General features: G+C 38.8%; 1 protein-coding gene across 4 annotated transcripts in view; it reads right to left on the reverse strand.

The window, feature by feature from the left end:
- Window positions 1-3,478: 3,478 nt before the first annotated feature.
- St6galnac3 (ST6 N-acetylgalactosaminide alpha-2,6-sialyltransferase 3) overlaps window positions 3,479-21,285 on the reverse strand; it is a 495,747-nt gene continuing 477,940 nt past the window's right edge. For 3 of the 4 annotated variants that reach the window (XM_063258104.1, XM_063258116.1, XM_063258118.1), the window contains 2 exons: window positions 6,779-6,886; window positions 3,479-5,746 (listed from right to left, as the gene is read on the reverse strand). In XM_063258104.1, the coding sequence (XP_063114174.1) occupies window positions 5,560-5,746; window positions 6,779-6,886 (295 nt within the window). In that variant the 3' untranslated portion in view covers window positions 3,479-5,559. The remainder of the gene's footprint in view (window positions 5,747-6,778; window positions 6,887-21,285) is intronic. The other variant, XM_063258110.1, reaches the window with a different exon arrangement.

Genomic DNA, 21,285 nt, shown 5'->3' on the forward strand with positions numbered 1-21,285 from the left:
TTTATTCTAAGATGCAATACCTATAAATTAAGCAATGTGACATCAGAAAAAAGCATCCCTCACCTAATGTACAGCTGTGCATTTGGAATCTCCTCTGTAAACAGATGATGATTACAGGTTTTAAAAGTGAATGAGAGGCTACAGCACAAATTGTGTGAACACAGAAAGATGAGTGAAATCTAAAATATACTGTATGCAGTGGAAATGGATATTTCCTTGGTAGCAGTGACAACGAAGTTAAACACAAGGAAATTAGTACTTTGAGGGTTGAATAGCAAGGGACAATCCACTATGGTTTTGGTCCCTTCAGAGTTTCTTAGAAGAAACTGCTCACTTATGTGAGCAAATACATGAATTTGAAATTGGCTATTTGTTCATCAAGATGTTCTTCAACTTTACGAAAGCGAGCTTCTGTTTTTTTGAAGTCTCCATGTAAGAACAAAAGGAGGCACATAGGTGGAGGAAGAAGAGATTTTCTACCTCAAAAACAAATTATGCCTATTCTGAAATGAGAAAAAAAGCAGAGAATTTAAAACAACTGAATGAGGTTTTCTATACTATTATAATGCCCAAGGACAGTTCTGACTTGATACCTTTGCAATTTATATGCAATTTTATTCTGGTGATATCTCTAAGGTACAGTAAAAACAAGCAACAGAACAGTACACTGTTTCTAGGCTGCTGGAAACATTTCCAGAAACCAGTGCCCATGGTTTAAAAACTTTCCAACTCTAACAGGGTCATACGAGTGGACTGAAAAGACAAAAACCTGTTTCAGTCATGCATGATGGCTGGGACTTGTGGGACATCTGCGGCTTGTGTCACTGTCCAGAGGGTGATGTGGGCTCCGACATCACTTGTAGTGCAGAGGTGGGCCGGTAAACTTCAGGTGCCCTTCATTAGACAGCATTGATTAGAATCTCCCTAACCCAGATGGCCATGTGGTTTGAGGACGGACACTTCTGCTCTGGGCATACATCAGCAACAGGGTCTGCCAGTTTCACTAGGATACTTCCATCAGCCAAGGGCTCCTGGTGTGTCCTCAGGGTCACAGAATAGGAATCTCACCTTTGTCCTCATTATGCTGCATTCAGAATTTCATGACGTTAGAATATGGCCTGGATTTAGCAACAAACAAGAATGAAAATGGAGAAAACTAGCAAGAGACATTCATTCAATTATGTGAATAATTCCCCACCCAGCAAATCATCAGTGTAGGGATGACTCGACCATTAGGATTGAATCCTGAGTAGAATCAACATTAACATGAGCCTTTTGTTTCTATAAATGTGAGTTCTTTGGTAAATCGCACATGCATTTTCCCAGGGATTAGTCTGTGCTTAAAATAATGTGGAAAAGTCTTAGAGGAAATAGCAGACAAGAATTTGGGTCCAAGTACTTCCATCAGTTGTGCTACAGACAAAGACAAATTGGTTTACTTCTATCCATTTATTTCCTCAAATTCAAGGTAGAGAGGTTGGATTAGTTGGTCTTTAAAGTGCCTGTCACCTCTAAAAGCTTAGGCTACTTACAAAGGAAGGGCTGGGTCCTTCAGTCATTGAATATACATACATTATCAAAACAATGAGGTCTTGTTTTTAGCAGCACACTTAAGAACAAAGCACTTTTCCTTCTGGTCCTGGATATGCAATTTACTTGTGTTAGGATTCAAGAACAACTGATGAGAGCCAACATCATTGGTTCTTTGAATCTGATATGCCATGTTAAATGCAAAAGGACCATATTAATAAGCTACCTGTTTGTATCTTCTTGCTTATCAAAATTAAACTGACCTCGTAGTTAACATCAGCAGTTAATTGAGTGGTGTCTTAAGTACTTGAGTAGTCTTTCTTCTAAAGAAACTATGAGTAATTCCCTTCTAAGGGCCTTATGTTTCTTGAATGGTCAGCAGGTCCCCATTTCAGACTCTTGCTTCCAAACCAGCTGATTCATTGCAAATCTTCACAGAGCAATCTCCTTATGTAATTTTCTCTTTTCACGATGGCCACAGTTCTTCAGCTATATAATAAAAATCATGCAAATCTGTGTTTAGCTTATGCTAAAGACCGGCTTTTTTTGAATAGGAGGACCAGTTCATTTACTGCGGCATGAATGAAGCCTGATGCAATGTTTTTCAATGTGACTTTCACTAAGCTGCAATTGGCAGAACCTCACTATACAGATTGCTATACTTTCAAGTCTGATTTGTGACAACTGTGGCATCTAATTGTGTTCTCAGTACTAGATTTAGTGTCTTTGCTAGCTTTATTCTTCTGGTCAGCTATTGAATGTGATTTTCTGTCCTCTCAGCAATCAGTACATTTACTTTGGATTTTTGCCTTTTTCATCAGAATTCAAAATGAAACCAAACAAATTTCAGATGTGTCTAAATTAGAGTTTTCTGTAATTCAAGCACACCAGAAGAAAATATAGGATTACATGTATGCATAAATATAGCTATTAGTATATATGAATAACTGTGAACATAAATATAATCACACCAATTGATTCACTCATATTGATTTTCTTTTGATTGTTTGGTAGCCTGTAAAATCACATGTTAAATGTGATAATTATGCACATCATTAATACTTGTCTCTAGATTAACTTAGAGCTTCAAACATTCATTTCAAAATCCTTTAAAAATTCTCTTGATTTTCTTAGGATTCTGCACAATTAGCAATAAAATTTTTCTTCATCTTAAATTGCATGTTTTTATGATAATTTTAGAGAATCATAGCCATAGACTTGCCCAGAGCCTTAGATGGTATTGAAACTTTTTTTCCACAGGTAATAATTAAGGTCTAGGCTGTGTATGTACTGCAAGGAATGCATTCAATTGCATTTTCCAAAGTTTAGATGCTGCATGAAATCTTTGCTGGTTGCTAGAACCTGAGGAATGGACTATAAATTTGCATGACAATGCATTCCCCTTGAATTGTCCCTTTGCCTCTCTCTTCTCTATTAGCAAATCTGAGATGGAAAAATTTCTAGACTTTGCATTAGAATTATGAAGCTGGAATACTGAAGAACAGGAAATGGAAACAGAGAAAATGAAGACTACAGAGGAAAGGAAGTCATGAGATTCTATCAAAGTTCTGATTACACTGGAAATCAATTCAATTGGATCTCTAAATTGAGAATAAAGTATTTTTTGTTTAGCAACTGACAAAAAAGAGAGACAAAAGGTGGCAACAGTAAAGTATGTGGAATAGGTTTAGTGAAAAAAAAAGAAAGAAAGAAATAAAAGAAGGGAGGAGGGAACCCCCATTCCTGCCCTCAAAGCTAACATCAGTCAGTCTATCTGGTCCAGACACTCAGGGATCCTGGAGGGCTACAGTCAAAGTTCTCCATGACCTCAACTGTCATGATGCAAGAAAGCAAGTATATTTTGTTTCTCATCAGTAAGGGCTAAAACAGAGTGGACTACCCATTCACTAGGAAAGTAAATAAATCAAGCTGTGTTGTTTTCTGACCATTCTGATTAATCAAAGATTCCTTTTTATTTAAAAGTGGAATTTCCATATTACAAAAGGGAGAAAACAGTCTGCATTACAATTTTAGTATTTGTATACATTTTTCTTTAAGTGGGCATTCTATTCTTTATTAGCTCTGAAAAACTAGCATTCATGTAACTGAAAATCACATAAGGAAACTACAAAGAATAACAGCTCTCTCTACTGATGGTGAAACCGGGCTTGGTAAATTTTAGGGTGAGTACTGGGGTCCCAAATGGCAGAAGAGAGCAGGAGAGAAACTTTTACATTTTAACGATGACTCATCATAGTGGTTTGCACTGATAAAAATTCGTCGAGTGTTCCTGAGGTGAAATACATCATAGTCTCCGCCTCTAAAGCATTCTGTAAATGGAGCCTGGTTTTTGTTTTTTGAAGCATCGTATAAGAATGGGTTTGTAGTCTCTAGTCTCTCAGTGAATCAACTCTCTAATATTTACTGAGTCTGTTAGTACATGAAGAACAAAACTGTTGCAATCCTGGAAAATGAAAGTGTGTTTTTCTATGTTCATTCATTCCTGTTGCCCCTGCTTTCTTATCTTTTTTCCTTGAAACGGTCATTTACCAAAAGAACAAATATATCAAAAGTTCACAAGAGTCCTAATCTATGGCCAACGCTGTCCTTGTGGAACTTTTTGCATAATTTTAATATAATATGCTGTATTTGGCACTCAAATCAATTGGTTACTAGTTTACAGACATGCTATTCTATACAAATATTAGCAAATAGAGCAATCTGAACTATATTGTAGCAGTCAGCAAATTATAGATTATTTGCTGAAGAAACAAGGAATGTACAGGCAATTATCCCACGAGGCAGTCAAGGGCATCACATGGTATAGCACACAGGAAAACGCTCTAAATGGCAAAGCACTTTGGACATTAAGGTCATTACTACTGCTGTTAGAATGATATAACAATTAACACACTATGGGGAAAATTAGCCCCACAAAGACAAAAGCTCTGGTGAGATCTAATAGAAGGAAATCAGCCACGTCAAACAGTTGATACTTGGCATGGATCATGTAATGTATGGAGAGACACATCCTTGGTCTATAAAATAGAAATTTGAACATACAAATATATATATATTATGACTTATGATAGGATACAAATGATGTAAAAATATGCTTTGCTTTCCCTTATGATTTTAAAATGCGTGTAATTTTGTGTTGTTAGATGTAGCAGAGCTGGGAAACCCTTTGGTTACGTTTTAGGCATGTTTTCACAGTATACATTATTACAGTGTTGAAGTTGGTATCTTACATGTTAAACAGCCTCCAGAAATATTTAGGACTCAACCAAAAAATAACAACTTTAATATAGACCCTTAATTATATTGTTTTAAGTAGTAAGAATGAAATGATCAGAGTAGAAATTCCTGAAGATTTTCTACGCAGTACAGCTTGAATGAAGTGTTTGAGAGAGTCAAGAAATCCCGATGAGTAGAACCTCCTTGATGGATGTCTTCACTGATAATTGAGTAATGGCCTGAGAGTTTCTCTGTAAGAAATACCACAGAAAGATGGTGCATCAAAAAGAGATACCTTCCTCTACCTCAGGCTCATTAGTAACTGTGGTAAGATACTTGTACCCTGATAGCATTTCTTGGGACAGTGTTTAATAGTCACTCATTTTTCAAGATGCTGCTGCTGTCCAGGTTCAAGAAGCCATGGACTCTATAACCTTGCACCATGAGGCCAAATTCCATCATTTTTGAAAGTTCTGGGCAACTATCTTGAAAGACAACCTTCTCATTTCTTGAGTCACAGTTGTTACATCATTGGTCTTTGTTTCAATTCCAGTTAAATTATAAAGTGCACTATGTAGTATTGGACCTTCAGGAAGAGCATAATGAATACAGCTATCCTCGTGGAATCCCAAGTTCGAATTACTGCCAGAGTCACCACCCATACTGCAGGATGTAGAGGAACTCAGTCATCATCATTGTTGTCATCTTAATCGACACCATCATCATCACTGGCACCAACAGCACCACACTCGCAGTACCCTAGTTGGGTGTGGCAAGCTTGGCAAACCAACATCAAGATACCGTCCAGTTTGGATGTGTAAATATTATTCTGTGTTTCTTAGCCCATTTGGCAAACACTTTCTTTTCAGTGATAAATCTGTGTCCCCCGTATGGGGCATGTTCATGAAGAAAATATTCATCGCACTCATCTCTTCCTTGTTCATAGTAATGATAGGGGACTTTTCTATATCCTTCTGTCCTAGAAAAGAAGAAAACAGGAGGCAGATTAAGATGAAAAATGAAGCATTCCTTTGCAAGAACCCATTATGTGCCCAGTAAATGCATTTACTTGTAAGCCTAGAGATGATTTTTGTTGATGAACTCAGTTAAAAGCTATTATGTATGAAAGCTTTTAGGGAGATGTACCAGGTCCTTAGTGTGTTAATAGATCAAATAAAATTATATATCATACCAATTACATTCACACATGTGGCTATCCTCTGAAAGAGGAAATGGTGTCTAATGGAAGCAAACTCTCAGTAGTTGATGCTCTTACAGAACTTTGAAACTTCAGTGATTGTTCAGAGTAAGATTTCAGGCTTATCAGCTCTCCATTATTCTTACAGATGCAGTAGGAATATTTGTTCCTGGATGAGAGTTACCTTTTTCACAATATGATTAAAATACTCTCTGTATTATATTGTGCCAATTGTTGGTAGAGAAATATATTTCACTACCCCAATGAAGCGGGACGGTTTATTTTATTATCTAACTATAAAGTGTCCCTTAGCTTGGATATGCTGTGGATAAACACATTCATTTTAAAGAGGACCTGGCAGATTATTCACTTATTAGTGAAATACAATTTCCAGGAATACTTGTTAAACTGTCAGTTTCTCTGAGGCTGCAGGACATTTTGTCCTTTGTGATCAGATAGATAGCCATATACTGAGCCATTAGGGCAGCAGAAATGACAAACTTGCTTTTGCAAATTAAATTACTGCTAAATTTGTGCTGTGTTTCCAAGCCACAAGTCCCCGATATGCCACTGATTAAGGGAAAAGTGTTCCTTCTGACATTTGACATTAGATTGTGGTAAATATTTTTCTTTTTATCACCTCCAGAAGTCACAACTTGATGCACTGACAATAAAATGTCATGTCAGCAAAGAACACCAGAAAATAATTGTTGCTTTATCTGTTTCTCAGATTTATGACATTACAGTGAATTGTGATATTTTGACAAGATATCAGAATTGGAGCTGCATAAAAATAATTTCTTGTGATCTTACTTGCAGTAGGTGTCATTTATCATCCCGTAGACACGGATGCCGTAACAGGCATCCATGGCCAGAATGAAGGTGAACCACCCCGTGCTGAGATAAGAGCCAGACTGGACTCTGTGGGGGGAGAACAAACACAAACAACAAACAAAACAAAACAGAAAAACAATAAAGTGTGGTGAGAAACAAGCAACACTTTATCAGAAACATAGCAATTGTTACCTGGAAGAAGCATTAAGAAACTTGACAGTCTGTCACGGATGCACGCTTACTTTGAATTATCTCTGAATAATTTATAGGCATGCTCTTGCTCTTACTACCTTAAGCCTCAAAGCTACATTGTGGGAAAGAAAAGCCATATGGCAAATATCTGAAGTCAAATAATCCTGCTCCCTTCAGGTGAAAAATAATTTATTTGATTTTCCATAAAGCACAAATTAGGGCTGTATTTCAGAGGACAGCTTTGCTAAGAGTTGCTTGGAGCCCTGATGGGAACTGAATGATAATGCTGTTGTCTTGCTCACCCCGATATGTCCCTTTCTCCAAGTCTCCTTGGATTTCCAAGTAGAAACCAGATGCAGCGTAGGTGAGTGACTTCATCTATGAAGGCATCCAAAACATTTTCCTAAACTGTTCTCCAGGCATCATGAGAGAAGACTTTTCCTCTGTCAGATCTATGCTAACTTCTTTAGCATCTGTTTTTGGGAGCATCTACTATGTATCAATCATTCTTCAAATACTAGGAGTCTATCACTTATCAAAAGGACCAAAATTTCTGTCTCTGTCAAGGTTGAAGAGTTGGACATAGAGATGGTTAAGACATAAACATTGGTCAAGCAAGGTCTCCCAGATAATGGGAGCAAAGATGAGGATCACACCAAGAAAAGGACATAGCAGGGTAAAAACCATAAACATGGAAGTGTTCTTGGTGTGTTCAAGGAGGAGTTTGGAAGGGCAGTAAGAAAGGCTGAGGATGGTCCATGCAGTCACATATACAAGGTGTGATTTAAAACTACAGTGAATGTTTAAGTTAAAACTCTCTGACAGTAGAAACACACTGCCGTTAATACCCCTCATTTCAAACTCTTCTCCCATCCTTCTTGCCATTTTCTGAAGCTCTTCTGGAAATCCTTTCTTGAGGGTTGTTAGTTGCACTGTTGTGATTGCCTCAGTGTTGCAAGTTGATTCAAAATATTTTCCTTTCATGGTCATTTTTACTTTGATAAAGGGCCAGAGACACAGGCTGCCATCTGGTGAGGAAGGAGGAGGAGGACCCAGTAATATTTTAACGAGCTCCTTTTTGGTTGAGTGGCACTTAGTGGCAGCTTTCACCATATTTTTGTTCCATCTTGTAAAGACACTATGAAAGAGGATGACCATGACTGCTTCAGAAAGTGGCGAGAGTGATGGGGTACACTGAGGAGAGTATTTTTAGTGGGGTTACTATCAATGTCTTTTACTATAATATGTTAAAAAAATAAACAGTCACTGCGTATTTCAATCACACCTCATAGTACTGACTGGAAGGATGTGCAGAGTTCTAAACGGTTTCAGATGCATGTCCATATTGGTCCTTAGCCTAATTTACCCAATCAGATGACTGTTGTCACTGGTAAACTCAGTAAGGACAAGTGGATTACACAAGTTGTTTGGAAGTGGTCCAGTGGTACCACCCAGAGCCTGCATTTCTGGTCTCCCTTTTAGACTTTTTGATGGACTGGAGTAAGCCAGCTCTCTACACTTGATCATTCAGGCACTGAAAAGCACTCTGAGGTGACCCTCCAACCAGGAGTCACTCCTCTGGGTGTCCAGTATTGTTGCCGCCCTTCTCCAGTCCCAAGTCATTACTGTTAGGACTCCTGAATCCTTTGTTTCTTTCTTGCTTTTCTAAAGCAAGCAAGGGAGTCAGATTACTTATATTGGGCCAACACTGATTACTGGGTTGGTTACTGGATTTTTAACTTTCATTTTTATTGACTTTGTATAATTTGCAAGGAGAGATATATTCAACTTATACACACCCCCTCCGCTTGCTTGTCATTCAGTCTGACATGCTGCTATACATGTAGCCAATCCTTTGCATTTCCTGGTACAAGGTTTCTGAATGGAAAACACAGCTATCCTTCCCTCTGTATCTGTAGGCAGTTGGTTCTAGGACCCCTGCGGCTACCAAAATCTGCAGATGCTCAAGTCACTTATGTAAAATGGCATAGTATTTGCATACAACTTACACACATCTTCCCATACACTTTCAGTCATCTCTAGAATACTCATAGTACCTAATATAATGTAAATATTATGTAAGTAGTTGTTATCCTGAATTGTTTGGGGGCTAATGATTAGAAAAAGGTCTGTTCACGTTCTATGCCATGTAATTTTTCTTTATCCCTTAGGGTAGTATTTTTGGTCTGCAGTTGGTTGAGGATATGGGGGTCACTGTATTCCAGAAGCTGGCCCATCCCATGCCATGTGTGTTTTCCTCTGTGACAGGAATCATAGCAGCACAAGGGCCTGGAATATGTGATCAGTGGGTGGAAGGAGTTCTGTGGGGAAGTGTGATGGAAACTTGGCTTCTGACAGGACGTCACCTGCATTCCTGGCTCTGAGGAAGAGCGGCAAGGGTGGGATCTACTTATGTAAAACTAGGAAAGAACCTAAGAGACAAATGTCCTGCCAAAAACTCCCAGGATTCAATCTAGAAATTTTGTCTATTCAAGCTGAGTTTGTCTGACTATGACTCCTACAAAATCCTACACGCTTTTCTCCCCCGATACTTTCTCACATTATTTTTTCCTACGTTTTCACTCCTTTAATATCTTCTGCATCCTTCGCCATTACTAGTCTGATCAAGCACTAGTAGAGACTGTTCAAAATTACAGCCCTGATTTCTTTGTACATGACGGGGAAAAGCATGTACCATCTCTCCAGCCACTTACTCATTTTCTCAACAGCTATTTACTGGTATTGCATTATGTGTTGCTGGCTGTGCCAGCAGCTGGTGATGAATCTCTCCTTAAGGAGCACATGGTCAAATGGGGGCGAGGCGCACCTGTTAAAGGAAGTGAGCACAACACAGCGCAGTGGAGCACAAGCCTGTGTGTCACGTGCAGCACAGGGTGGAGTGCAGAATCACAGTGAGCACACCTGGTTTTATGTTCCTAACTTTGGCAGGATGCGAGGCAATGGGCAATTTACCTAGCCTCATTGAGTCTTGGTGTCTTTCTTCTTAAAATGAGATGCTCGAAATAAGTCATACCTAAGATTATTTCCAGTTTTAATTCTTCACTTCTGTGGACATCATCCTCTATTGTGAAGCAGTGACTGAACGTTAACCACTGGGCTGTACCACACACTGTGTATGTGGGTGTTGCAGTTAGCAGCTATGTGAAGCAGACAGATTGCATTTGATGGTTACTTGTATGCAGGGCATGGAACTAAGTGCATGGGGTAAGCATAAGAAGGAAAGTGGCTAAGTGGATGGAATGCTGTTACCTTGCAATGGTAGTTGTTGTGGTCACTATCTTTTGGGGGAAGTAGCTCCAGGTTTGCTCTATTTTTTGTAGTAGCACCCATGGAATGTGCAAAAATGGTTTCTGAAGACCATGGACTTCAATCCAAACATAATATTAAAAGTAAAATTTAATTGGAGTGAGAATATGTATATATTGGCTCAAATTTTCATTCCTCGGATGTGAGCCTTCCACAGAATTGCTGTCAAGGGCCAAGATGATATTCTTGCCCCAGAAAAAAGGGGGATCCTCTGTGTGACACATGAGCCCCTGTTCTGAAAAGCAAGCTTTCTTGACTTGTTCTGGTCCAGTCCAGGTAGACATATATGGGAAGTCAATAGGAAGTGATTGCAATAGGGCTATCCAGGGGTCAGTAAGAGACAGCTGTCACTGTGCCTCCTCTACCTGTCCGTCTTCTCTCTGCCATGGGAAGAGGCAGTCAGGAATTTCAGCTTTCAGCTTCTGGCCCAAGACTTTTCTACCTTATCGACTGCTGTTTGAATTTGGAATGTCTCTCCTGAGTTTCATACACTCAGAGGCAGGGCTTTTGGATGGTGAGTGGATTATGGGGTTTCTGACTGACTGGCTGGTAGGAGATGAGGTCTGGTGAGAAGGGAGTCCCTGGGGGTGTGACCTGGAGGGTACCTCTCCCCCTCTGGCTCCTCCCTTCTTTCCCTGCTTTCTGGCCATAATGATGTGAGCAGCTTTCTTCCGCCAGATCCCTCCAACACTGAGAAGTGTGGGTGATAACCACAAGCCAAAGTAACCCTTCTCTCCTTTAAGTTGCAGGCCTTTGTACTGTACATCAACAATGAGAAGAGTGATTGAGACATCACCTATAAGGAACGTTTTCCACTTATGACACATGATTCCTTTTAAATCTACTCTACTTCATTTTGTTTCTGGATAGACACAGCATGCCATACTAATTAGCCCAAATGCTCTTCCAAATGTTGCGTTTGATTCAGCCTGGGAAGGGGGCTCACATTGCCTATGTGTCCTATCCTAAAGCTAGCACTTAATTAGACAGCTGCACTGCCTTGCCCTCAAGCCTCTGATATATTTGGCTTATGAAATGACATTTCCTACCTACAGTACATGCTGGAGCTTTCAGTGCAGCGTCTTCTCAAGATACTCAGAGCTATAGAGATCCTTGCATTGTAATACTGGCTATTTGGATTAATGTAGGACTTTTTCAAACAACTAGCCCAGCGATCCGAAAGGAGCACATTGGCCTGGATACCATGGGCTCTGGGAATTTTTTTGTAGTTGCACCCTTTCCAACCTCCCCTGTGTGGCTGCCTGTGTGAGCTAGAGATGAGTATAAATTCTGTCCAAGCAGAGCTATTAAGGTTCAGTAGAAACAACAAAAAGATGAACTAATGTTCATGACATTGTTTATACTTTTCAGTTTGGAGAGAACTAGTGATAGCTAGTAAATGCCTTGAGGAATTCTTAGTGTCTTCTAGGGTCAAGCATTGTCTTGTAATTTGCTGTCCATATGCATGGCACTGTGTATTAGCAATAGCACTCTTTATATCTTTCACTTTTGGGGATCGATAAAAACATTATTATCATCCACAAATAAACAATTAAGATCCACATAGGAGTTATAAGCAGAAGCTAAGCCCCTAATACAGTAAAATAGGAAAGCTTAAATTAATGCAGTGGAATAATGAGCCATGTAGGGGAAAATAAAGGCAGGAATGTTACCAAGAAGTGACCAATCATGTGTTTCCACTGGCCAGGCTCTGCATCCCGCTGGTCCTTGGTAATCCAGATTACAGCTTGGAGACTAGTTAAATGGACTTGCTCATCTCTTGGAAAAATGATATTGTCAAGACCTTGATGTAGCCTATGCTCAAAGCCATGTCACTTAAAATATGATCCTTCTTCTAGTTCATTATGGATAATGTACAAACTACCTTACCCCTTGATGACCTCTATTCCTGACCTCTGAAGGCCATGACATCAAGTTATCCTTATTTTTAATTACTCTTAATGTTTTTGATTGTTAGCATACTTCTTTTGTTTGTATTCCTAGTTATGAATATATTCTTTTTCTCATTTCTGGAAATAAATTGTGAAGCACTTTTCTCTTCCTACCTTGCAAGCTGGACCCTTCTATGAGTGACATTTTCCCTTTGCATAATTTCAGGAAAGTTACTGAGTGATCTGAAATGGTTACTCTTCAAAAGAAAATGGGATTATATTGAATACATTATTCACAGGATGCTCTGCTAATTATTCAACACAATTACTTTAATCACTTGGATTTGGAACTTGGGAAGCTTATACATTGCTGGACAAAATAATGGTTCAGGGTTTCTCACTTTCAGCACTGTTGGTATTTTGAGTGAGTTAATTTTGTGGGGGGAAGATAGAAGTTCTATGCTCCTGCCTTTTGCATGTTTTTCTCGTCTGAGTCACCGGGATCCTTAGAGGACAATGGATTCCTTGACTCCCAAGCCTGCTTTTGGCTTTGGGCAGTTTACTCCAGGGCATCCCTGACCCTAAAAGGTCAGGTTCTCCTAATCTACAGCTCCTGTTTTTCCTACCAGCTGTCCCTCTGCCTTTCCTCATCCAGCCTAGCATCTTACTTCTTTCTCCTGTCCTCCAAATCTATCTGAAGCCTTTCAAATTTGACTAATACTAATCCACTGTCTTGTCTTTCAGCACATCCCTGGAATCAGTAAATTCCCTTGGGATATACCCAGAGGGCAAGATCTGCAATGGGGTAAGTAAAGGGGAAATGGAAGGGTCATGGGGGAACAAGGATGAGGGGTTCAGTACTTTCAGTCTCTGCAGCTGCATGTTTGTGCCACAGCTCTTTGGAGGGCCTTTGGCTCAAACTTCACAGTCTCAGTTCTACTGTTTCTCATTTCTTTCATGAACCAATGAAATCTAAGCCTGGGGCACTTAAAGCTAACATTTCAAAAGCATAATAAACATTTATCAAAGCCTGCAGGGGCTCAAGACCCTCCCAATAATGAAGGTTTATTGGAGAGCACAATATTGGCAGCAATTTCTAAAGTCTGCTACACTCAGGAGTAAAAAAGAATTTAAAAAAAAGAATTAATCAATATTTCATGTCTTGTTTTAACATTATTGGCCCTCAGCTCCCTCATCAATATACTACACTGGCAGGATAAATAAAAATAGCAAAGCAAGTTTGCAGATATCTTTCTAGGAAGAAGGAATACCTGGCAGAATACAGATTATTCGATTAAAAATGTTCTTTCCCCTGTTTTTTTTAAAAAGCACATGGATAATGAAGGAATGCATTTAAACAAAGAGACTCTGCAGGAAAGACAGCTGATGGTTATCAGTAGCACATTGGGATTCAATCTAATATTGTGAACCGGTCTAATGGAAGCAGAACTCAAAGTGTGGAAACAATTTCAGCTGTCCTTGAGCCATATGTTATTATACATCACTTGATACTCTGGAGCTATGGAAATGCTCTGGAGTTTGCCCATTATATTAACACTGTATATCTGTACTATCTATCAATGCGATATGCTTAGTAATTATTTTTAGGCAGCAACAACTTTCTCCAAATCAGGCAACAGAATTCTCAATTTTGACTTGAGTCATTTGCAAATGGACAAAAAAATTAAAATGGATAAAGACATCATCCTATGCACAGTAATTCTTAAGAGAATATACAAAATGAGGGAAATCCAAGCTTGGGAAATAATGAAAAAAAGACCATAGGTAAATCTAGAAAAACATTGTGCTGCTATGCTGATTGGTTAATGTAAAAAGCTTGTGTTAATCAGTAGGCAATTGGATTGTGAATATAACAAATTGTTTTCCTGCCATAGAATCAACAGGACCCTCTGACTAGTGATGAATGCAATGTAATTGTACAAAAGAGGCATAATAAGAAATGATTGTGTTCTTTTCAAAACACACATTTAAAAGTAAAATGGTAAAGCTCCTAGTGGTATGATTTATGGCTGCTGTAGAAATAGAAGATACCACTCACAAAAATTACTCTGTTCATTCATCTCAGAAATTAAAAGGTTATTTCATTCTTGCCCTTGGGCTTTAATGCCCTTTCAGGTGGAAATGGTGGGTTCTAGAATTCTGCTCAGTTTCTTAAATGAACAACAAAATCCGGAGACTGGCAGGGATCAATGATGGAGATTTTCTTGGATCATTTCATTTCCCAGTGACCAATCCCTCATTCCTTCCTTGAGTGCTAGGAGTTGACCTGAATCCTGAAAAATCTCAGTTCTTCAAGCCCTAGCCCTCACTGTGAGGCATATAATATTTAGTGATGGCAGCCTTTGTAAATAATTAGCTCCAGGTGAAGTTATAATATTGGGTCCCTCATTATAGCATTATTTTCCTTGTGTGGAGGCAAGAGATACCAGAGCCCCCACTCTGAAGACAGCCATCTGCATGTCAGGAAGACAGCTGTCCTTGGAAGCCAGTTATGCTGCTAACCTGAGCATGGACTTTCAGTCTCTAGAACTGTGAAAAAGTAAATTTCTTGTTAAGTCTTGAAGTCTATGGTATTGTATAACAGCCAGAGCACTCTAAGACAATGTATGTTCTTCAAGGCTCTACCCCCCAGGAAATTTAAACATTCCATTGTGTTTTCCAGGACTTCTTTTCCTGAACTCTTGTGCTTAGACATTGGGGTTCACTCATTGCTCCTTAACCATACCTTTGTGCCAGCCTCTCTGTCTTTTTACTCTTTGGCTGTGCACGCTTTCCCTCTTCCTGGAATACCCTCTCCAATTTCTTATCTGTCACGGTTCAATTCTGCTTACTCTTGTCCATTACTGTAAGTGTGCTGTTGCCTCTGATCTCAACTCAGTCTCAAGTCAGGGAGACAGACTTAAAGACTATTTTCAAAGATAGGGCTAACAAGGAGATAATTCCTCTGCAAGGGTTTTGGGACTATTGAGGGGAAAGCCAGAATCACAACTAGACGGAACTGTGGAAGTTAATTCTTTCCCTTATAGGAGGTAAGGGCTGAGCTACAGATCAAGGCTAAGTGGAACACTTAGCAGAAAAAAGCAGGTAGGAAGAGTAGGAAGTTTCCAGTTGACAGAAAGACTGAGTATGCAGTTGTACTGAGGTGGGAAGACAATGGGATATACATTAGTGTTGATCTGTCCCCAATCTGAAAAGGACCCCAAACACTATCAGTACTTATTTCTGCAACAGACGGGTGCTAGAGACAGGATGCAAATGAAGTACTGGCTTATTTTTATTTCTTACATTATGTTTTGAAATATTAGCGATACCTTGATGTTTTGTGCAGCTATTTTTTCAGATGAGCAAAAATTTATGGATCTGTAGGAAAGTATTCAGAAGGAAATTGGCAGAATTATGTTTTTTCTTCCTCATTAAATTCCTCATTAATTCAGAATTGAGAATGAATGTAAACAACATATGACTAAGAATAAAAACAATTAAAACTGTGTGATGATGGATGCACCTAGTAGTGCTCACATGTATTACAAAGTAAGTTATAGATCATGAACAGACTCATTGAATTTCTGCTTATCACCAAGCAGGGTCCCTCAGCACGTACACCTAGAGGCTCTTGACCTGTTCCATTTATAAGGGAAGGATTTTTTGCATAAACACTCAATTTACTGGGTTTTTTGATTAATGGAGATGAAAACAGACCCTCTTGCTACTGTAAGGATTCAAACCTTTGAAACACCTTTTGGATCTGGAAATATTATACTTGAAGGAAAATATTAAATATTTTATTAAATATTAAATATTTTCCTTCACCTAGGGAAGTTTCTGGGAGAAAGGATGACATTATGCATCTATCATAGCCAAGCTCTACTACAAATACCCCTATTATTTTTCATGGTTCCCTGGTTTGCCTAAATAGCACCAAAATGTGAAGGCAATATTTACATACCTGGTGTGTGTCAAATTTCAGTCTGTTCTGGCTATTCTAGAAACCTCATCTCAATGACCAAATGTTTCTGTCCTTCCTTCCTTGCTAGTTTGTAATGGTCATTCCCTCCTCGAACAGGGATGGCCTGGGTCTATAGTAATTTTCATATCTTCTTGTCTTTGGTCCTAGTCAAATGACTTGCTGTGACTGATGAAATGTGAACAGAAATATTGTGATAATTTCCTCCAGCGATTTTGAGAAGCAGCCCATGACTGCCATTTCTTACACTCTTCCCTACTGTCACTAGAACAACACATTCAAGGTAGAAGTCTTTTAGCCTATGAATGAGAAAATCCATGTGTGACCACTAATCCTGACATGAACTCCACTGGATTAAGAAACACCTAGCAGATTAGTAGAGTATGTTCACAAATATGTCTGGGTGGTCCTGGAGGCCTGGTCTTGGTATTAATATGTGGTTCCTAGATCCTTTCTCCTCAATGCTTTTTTCCTGCTCTACTTCCTAGTTGCTGTGAACTAAAAACTCTTGCTGTACCAAGCTCTTTCACCCTGCCTTGGATCCAGTTGACTGTGGACTGAATCCCTCTAAATCATGAGCTAAATGAAACGTTTCCACTTTTAAATTGTAGGTATTGGGTTTTGTATCTCAGTGACAAAAAAGCCGACTCACCATGGAGCAGATATCTGAACAGAGTCCAAAACTGAAACCAAGTCCAGTTCTGCTCAGTAGAGGTGTAACTAATCGTAGATGTAAAAGTAGAAAATACAAATATTCTTGTCAGGATTATTTGTTAAGCAGAAAAAAGCTAACTCAATATCTCAAATGATAACTTTCCTTGTTTCCAGAAAATTTATATGTAACAGACATTGTATCAAAAATAGTGCAATGTTTATCTCAATTAATCCTCACAAATCCCCATCTTATCAGAAGTAATAATAGGCCACTGCATAAAGGAAGGTTCAAGGATGTGTAAAGTACTGTTTTTGCTCAAGGACAGTCTAACATTAGAGACACATGATTCTTAAATAACTTCTTTCCTTGTCACCATTCTCAGTATGTACAAGGTAACAAGTGTCTGTTACAGCAGCCCTCAAAGGATCTTAATCTCCTTCTTATTCTGCCATTAACCTCTGAGAAACTATGAACCAGACTCTTCTCTCTAGGCTGTATTTCCTCTGATGGTATAATAAGGTGATTGGCTTAGGTAGGCTTAGGATGTTCCATCATTAAATGCAATTCTGTAAGTCAATTTTAGAGAACTTATAAACATACAGGTGTGTTTTTAGTTCAGAGACACTACCAACAGCTTCATAATTTGCTCTTGTAACTTCAAACCAATTTTTAAGAATTTCATTCATGGTTCTTTTCCGATAATACTTTCATGCCACTAATATGGACATAGGCACCAACTTTACAAGAAAATAAAGAAGAAAGTCTTGAAATAAAGATGAGTTTCCTGGATTCAGTTCACTCTCAAGGCCTGGCTTTGTTACAATGCTTTGTCTCTATAGCCTTTTGATAAATTCTCCCATTTCATTTGTGTTCACAGAAGGAAGCATCTGTTCCTTGCAACCCAAACTTGAATTTGGATTAGCTGACCTCTAGGATCTTTCCCAACACAACCATGTCTGTCAAATACCATAGGTGTAACTAGAGAATTTATTTCCAATTAATCCTTTACTCTCTTATTAGCAAACTCTCTTTGATCTGATCCTACCCTTACACTTCGATTTTAAAAAGTTGCTTCTTTTTAATTTATCCTTTGACTCATCTTGAATCCACCCTGCCTAAAAGTATGTGGGTTTCAGGATTCTGAATGCTAGTCACCTCTCTCTACCTAAGGCAAAGGTGACTCTCCCCTTGCTAGCTTATAAAGGTAATTAAAGGAGGAGTTTGGTTTTCTTTTCTGGCTCCTATCAGCCATTCCGTCTGCATATGTTTTCTTTATGACTTAGAAAAAAAGCAAAGATTGTAATCAGGCAGGAGTACATGGAGACAGATTAATGAACTTTCCCTATCACTTTGCTTTTTTAGAAAAGAAATCAAATGACTCACTTTCCCCTAGCTTTTTGACATAACCAGAGTTTGAGTTAATCCAAGCTTTTCCTTCAGAAATGATACAGAATCAAACTCACACTTGCTTCTGACAAAAATCTTTTCTGAGTACTTGTTCTCTTTTGAAATGAAGGTTTACATTTAAAAGTAGCTTTTAAACGTACAATAATTTTAACAAGGATTTAAGACAGTGATTTGAAGTGGTTTCTCCCCAGAGAAAGGGATTGGGGATTTACACCTGGTTGCTATTGTTTGCAGTACCACTGAGATCATCATTAAACTGGTCTCAGCAAGAGCCCCATGCAATCATCCTCACAAAGAAATGAAATTTAAAAATACAAAGCAGCTCTGACCTCTTCTTGCTAAAAAAGACTAATTTTGCAGCCACTTCCTGCCCATCCAAAGCTTTTGAGGTTTTTCTGCCTGAGTTACATGGCTCAGTAAGTCCTGAAATAAATGATTTGGAGGGGGATATTTATTTTCAATAGGAAAAGCTGAGGTATACTCCCATTTCCTCCATCTATTAAAATTGTCTTCCTGTGCCTCACTAAGAGAAGATAATTCAATCAGAAAAGGTTAGAAGCAACAACTGACATACGAGTCTTCAGGCATTTAAAATGTTAGATTCTCTCTCCTCTCTTCAAAGCCCATCACTTCCCAAATATGCTGACATTAATTGACTATCTTATGCATAATAGCTTTGCCAAACAATAGGGTCTTATTAATGTATCAAAGCAGGTGCTGGTCTAGTGCTCCTTCCATAGGAAAGTTGCACTACTTCTCCGTCAGCACAAAGCTCTTGAAATTTTGCCCAGCTCAGAAGTGTCATTTTAGTCATCTGAAGGCCCCTTTACAGTTTTAAATAGCTTTGGACCTGTCACTTCTCTGAGTAACCCAAGTGTAAGAGCAGTTGCCGTTCACCTCCAGCTGAGCTTGTAGCAATCCCCCATGACAATCGTGCTGTTAATAGGACTAATGAATTTGGGACTAACGAATTCCTGGACCCGTGGAAGAGGCTTTTTAAAAGCGCAACTGCTGATTTTCACATTGTATGAGGAAAAAAGTGCTCTTCAGGAATTAATGGCAATATTAATAGTGCCAAGCAACGTGTCCAGTATTGGATGAGTATAATTCCTCAACTGGTTTAGATTATTTTATTATCTCCTTAATTTGATGGTAGCATCATTATGTCCCAGGATATGGAGGTCACTCTTGACTTTGCCCTCTTTCTAATCTTTCATGCCCTGTTAGTTTCAGAGTCCTGTCAATTGTTTCTTCGTATGGTCACCATAGTCACAGCTTGGCGGGGCCTTAGATTAGTATCTCCACCTTGGTGATACATCTGTGGAACCTACAGTCACCTTTAACTGGGTAATAGGTGGTGCCTGGCCTGGTGACAGTGAATTTGGTCCCAGGAAGCTGTTATTGTCTCCCAAGAAGTCCATTTGCAGTCTTAGCATGTCCTTTGAAAACACAAACGTGGAAGGTGGGGAAAGAATTCAAATTTTTTTAAAAAGAAAAAAAAAAATTGAAGCACTGCTACAGAGAAATATACTTTCCCATCTCCTTGCCCAGTAGTCTCCCAGTCACAGGTTACTTTATTGGGGAAACAGCCTGCATGTATTTCCAGGTGAGGTGCTGGGACTGAGAAACTGCTCTCTGAGTCAGACACAAAATCAATATTGTTTGATTCAGGCTCGACAATTCATCGTGGCACTTTCCCACATCATTTCTTTCAAGAAGGCAATGCAACAGGAAAATCAGATTTTTCTCTAATCAAGGGTTAGGAGTGATTTTTAGCTTTGTGATAATCAAGGAACTTCAAAGAACTTGGAGTTGGCAAAATGCTGAAATCATTCAAAATCTGATTTTTGTATTGCAACATGCTGCAAAAATCTTCTTTTGATTATTTTGATTTTTAATATGTACAAGACTAGAGAAACAACAATACTTAATAAGCTTACTAAACACAGGCCTAGGATTATTAGGTGGAAAGATCTCTGAATGGATGATTTAGTTTATTAGTAATTAATTTCTCCCAGTAATTCACCTGGATAAATGTCCTTATTTGAAGGGGAGGGAGTATGGAAAAAGGAACCAGTTTCCTACTGATTGCCATTGTTTTCCTTTAACATACAGCTTTCTTACTCTTGGCATTCATTCATAGCATTACAGAGAATAACTTAAGGGCATCTCAATATGAGCAGTTTCTTCTTTTTGCCTCAAAAGAAATGCATCCAATATTTGATTGGAGAATTGTTTCACGTGCAATTGTGTTTTAGGCAGAGTTAGATTATTTTCATTTTTAGGTTTTCCAGCATATGAAGAAACAAGTAGAGAAAATAAATACTTATTAGGTTAATAATTCTTAGTACAAATAATTAGAAAAAATAATTCTTAGTACAAAAATATTAATATTTGAAATTTAATATGTTGAAATATATGAAACTTTTATTACACCTTGAGAGTACCAGCACAAGAAGAGGTAAAAGTTAAGTTCTAGTTGTAAGAAAGCATTGAAACATATTTATTGTTTAAAGGGTGATTTTATACAAATGGAAAACAGGATTTAGTTCTCTCAACTTAACTTATGCCTCACATTTTAGGAGCACATCTGCTGGAAAAACTAGGGGCTGGCAATACGTATGTATCTGCGTGACACATGCCACACATTTAATCTTCAAGCACCATGCAACTAGTGCTTGGCATGACACAAAAATTGTCTTCCGCTTTTCATTGCTAAGTAATCCCTACATCAGCAGAGAAAAGGCAGCATATAAACATCTTTGTGTGTTGTAGTGCCTAGGCCCCTGAGGTGATCCATGGAGTATATTGTCTGTAACAGTTTGGCTCTGTGACTTGGAGAAGTGGTCTCAAAAGTGGCCTGAACACCCACCTCTCCCCTTAATAGACCATCATTACCCATCATCCTCTTGGCGCTGCTTCACAGAAAGTGTTTTGAAAGCAGGGTGAATGTTCATTGACCCTCTTCGTGGGCTCCCTGGCCCCACAAGGCACCTTGCTTTGTCCCTCCCTCCCTCTAGGCCTTCCT

Source organism: Cavia porcellus, unplaced genomic scaffold (assembly GCF_034190915.1).
Source record: "Cavia porcellus strain 051 isolate PalLab524CR breed Dunkin Hartley unplaced genomic scaffold, mCavPor4.1 scaffold_1, whole genome shotgun sequence".
In the NCBI taxonomy this organism is placed as follows: Eukaryota; Metazoa; Chordata; class Mammalia; order Rodentia; family Caviidae; genus Cavia; species Cavia porcellus.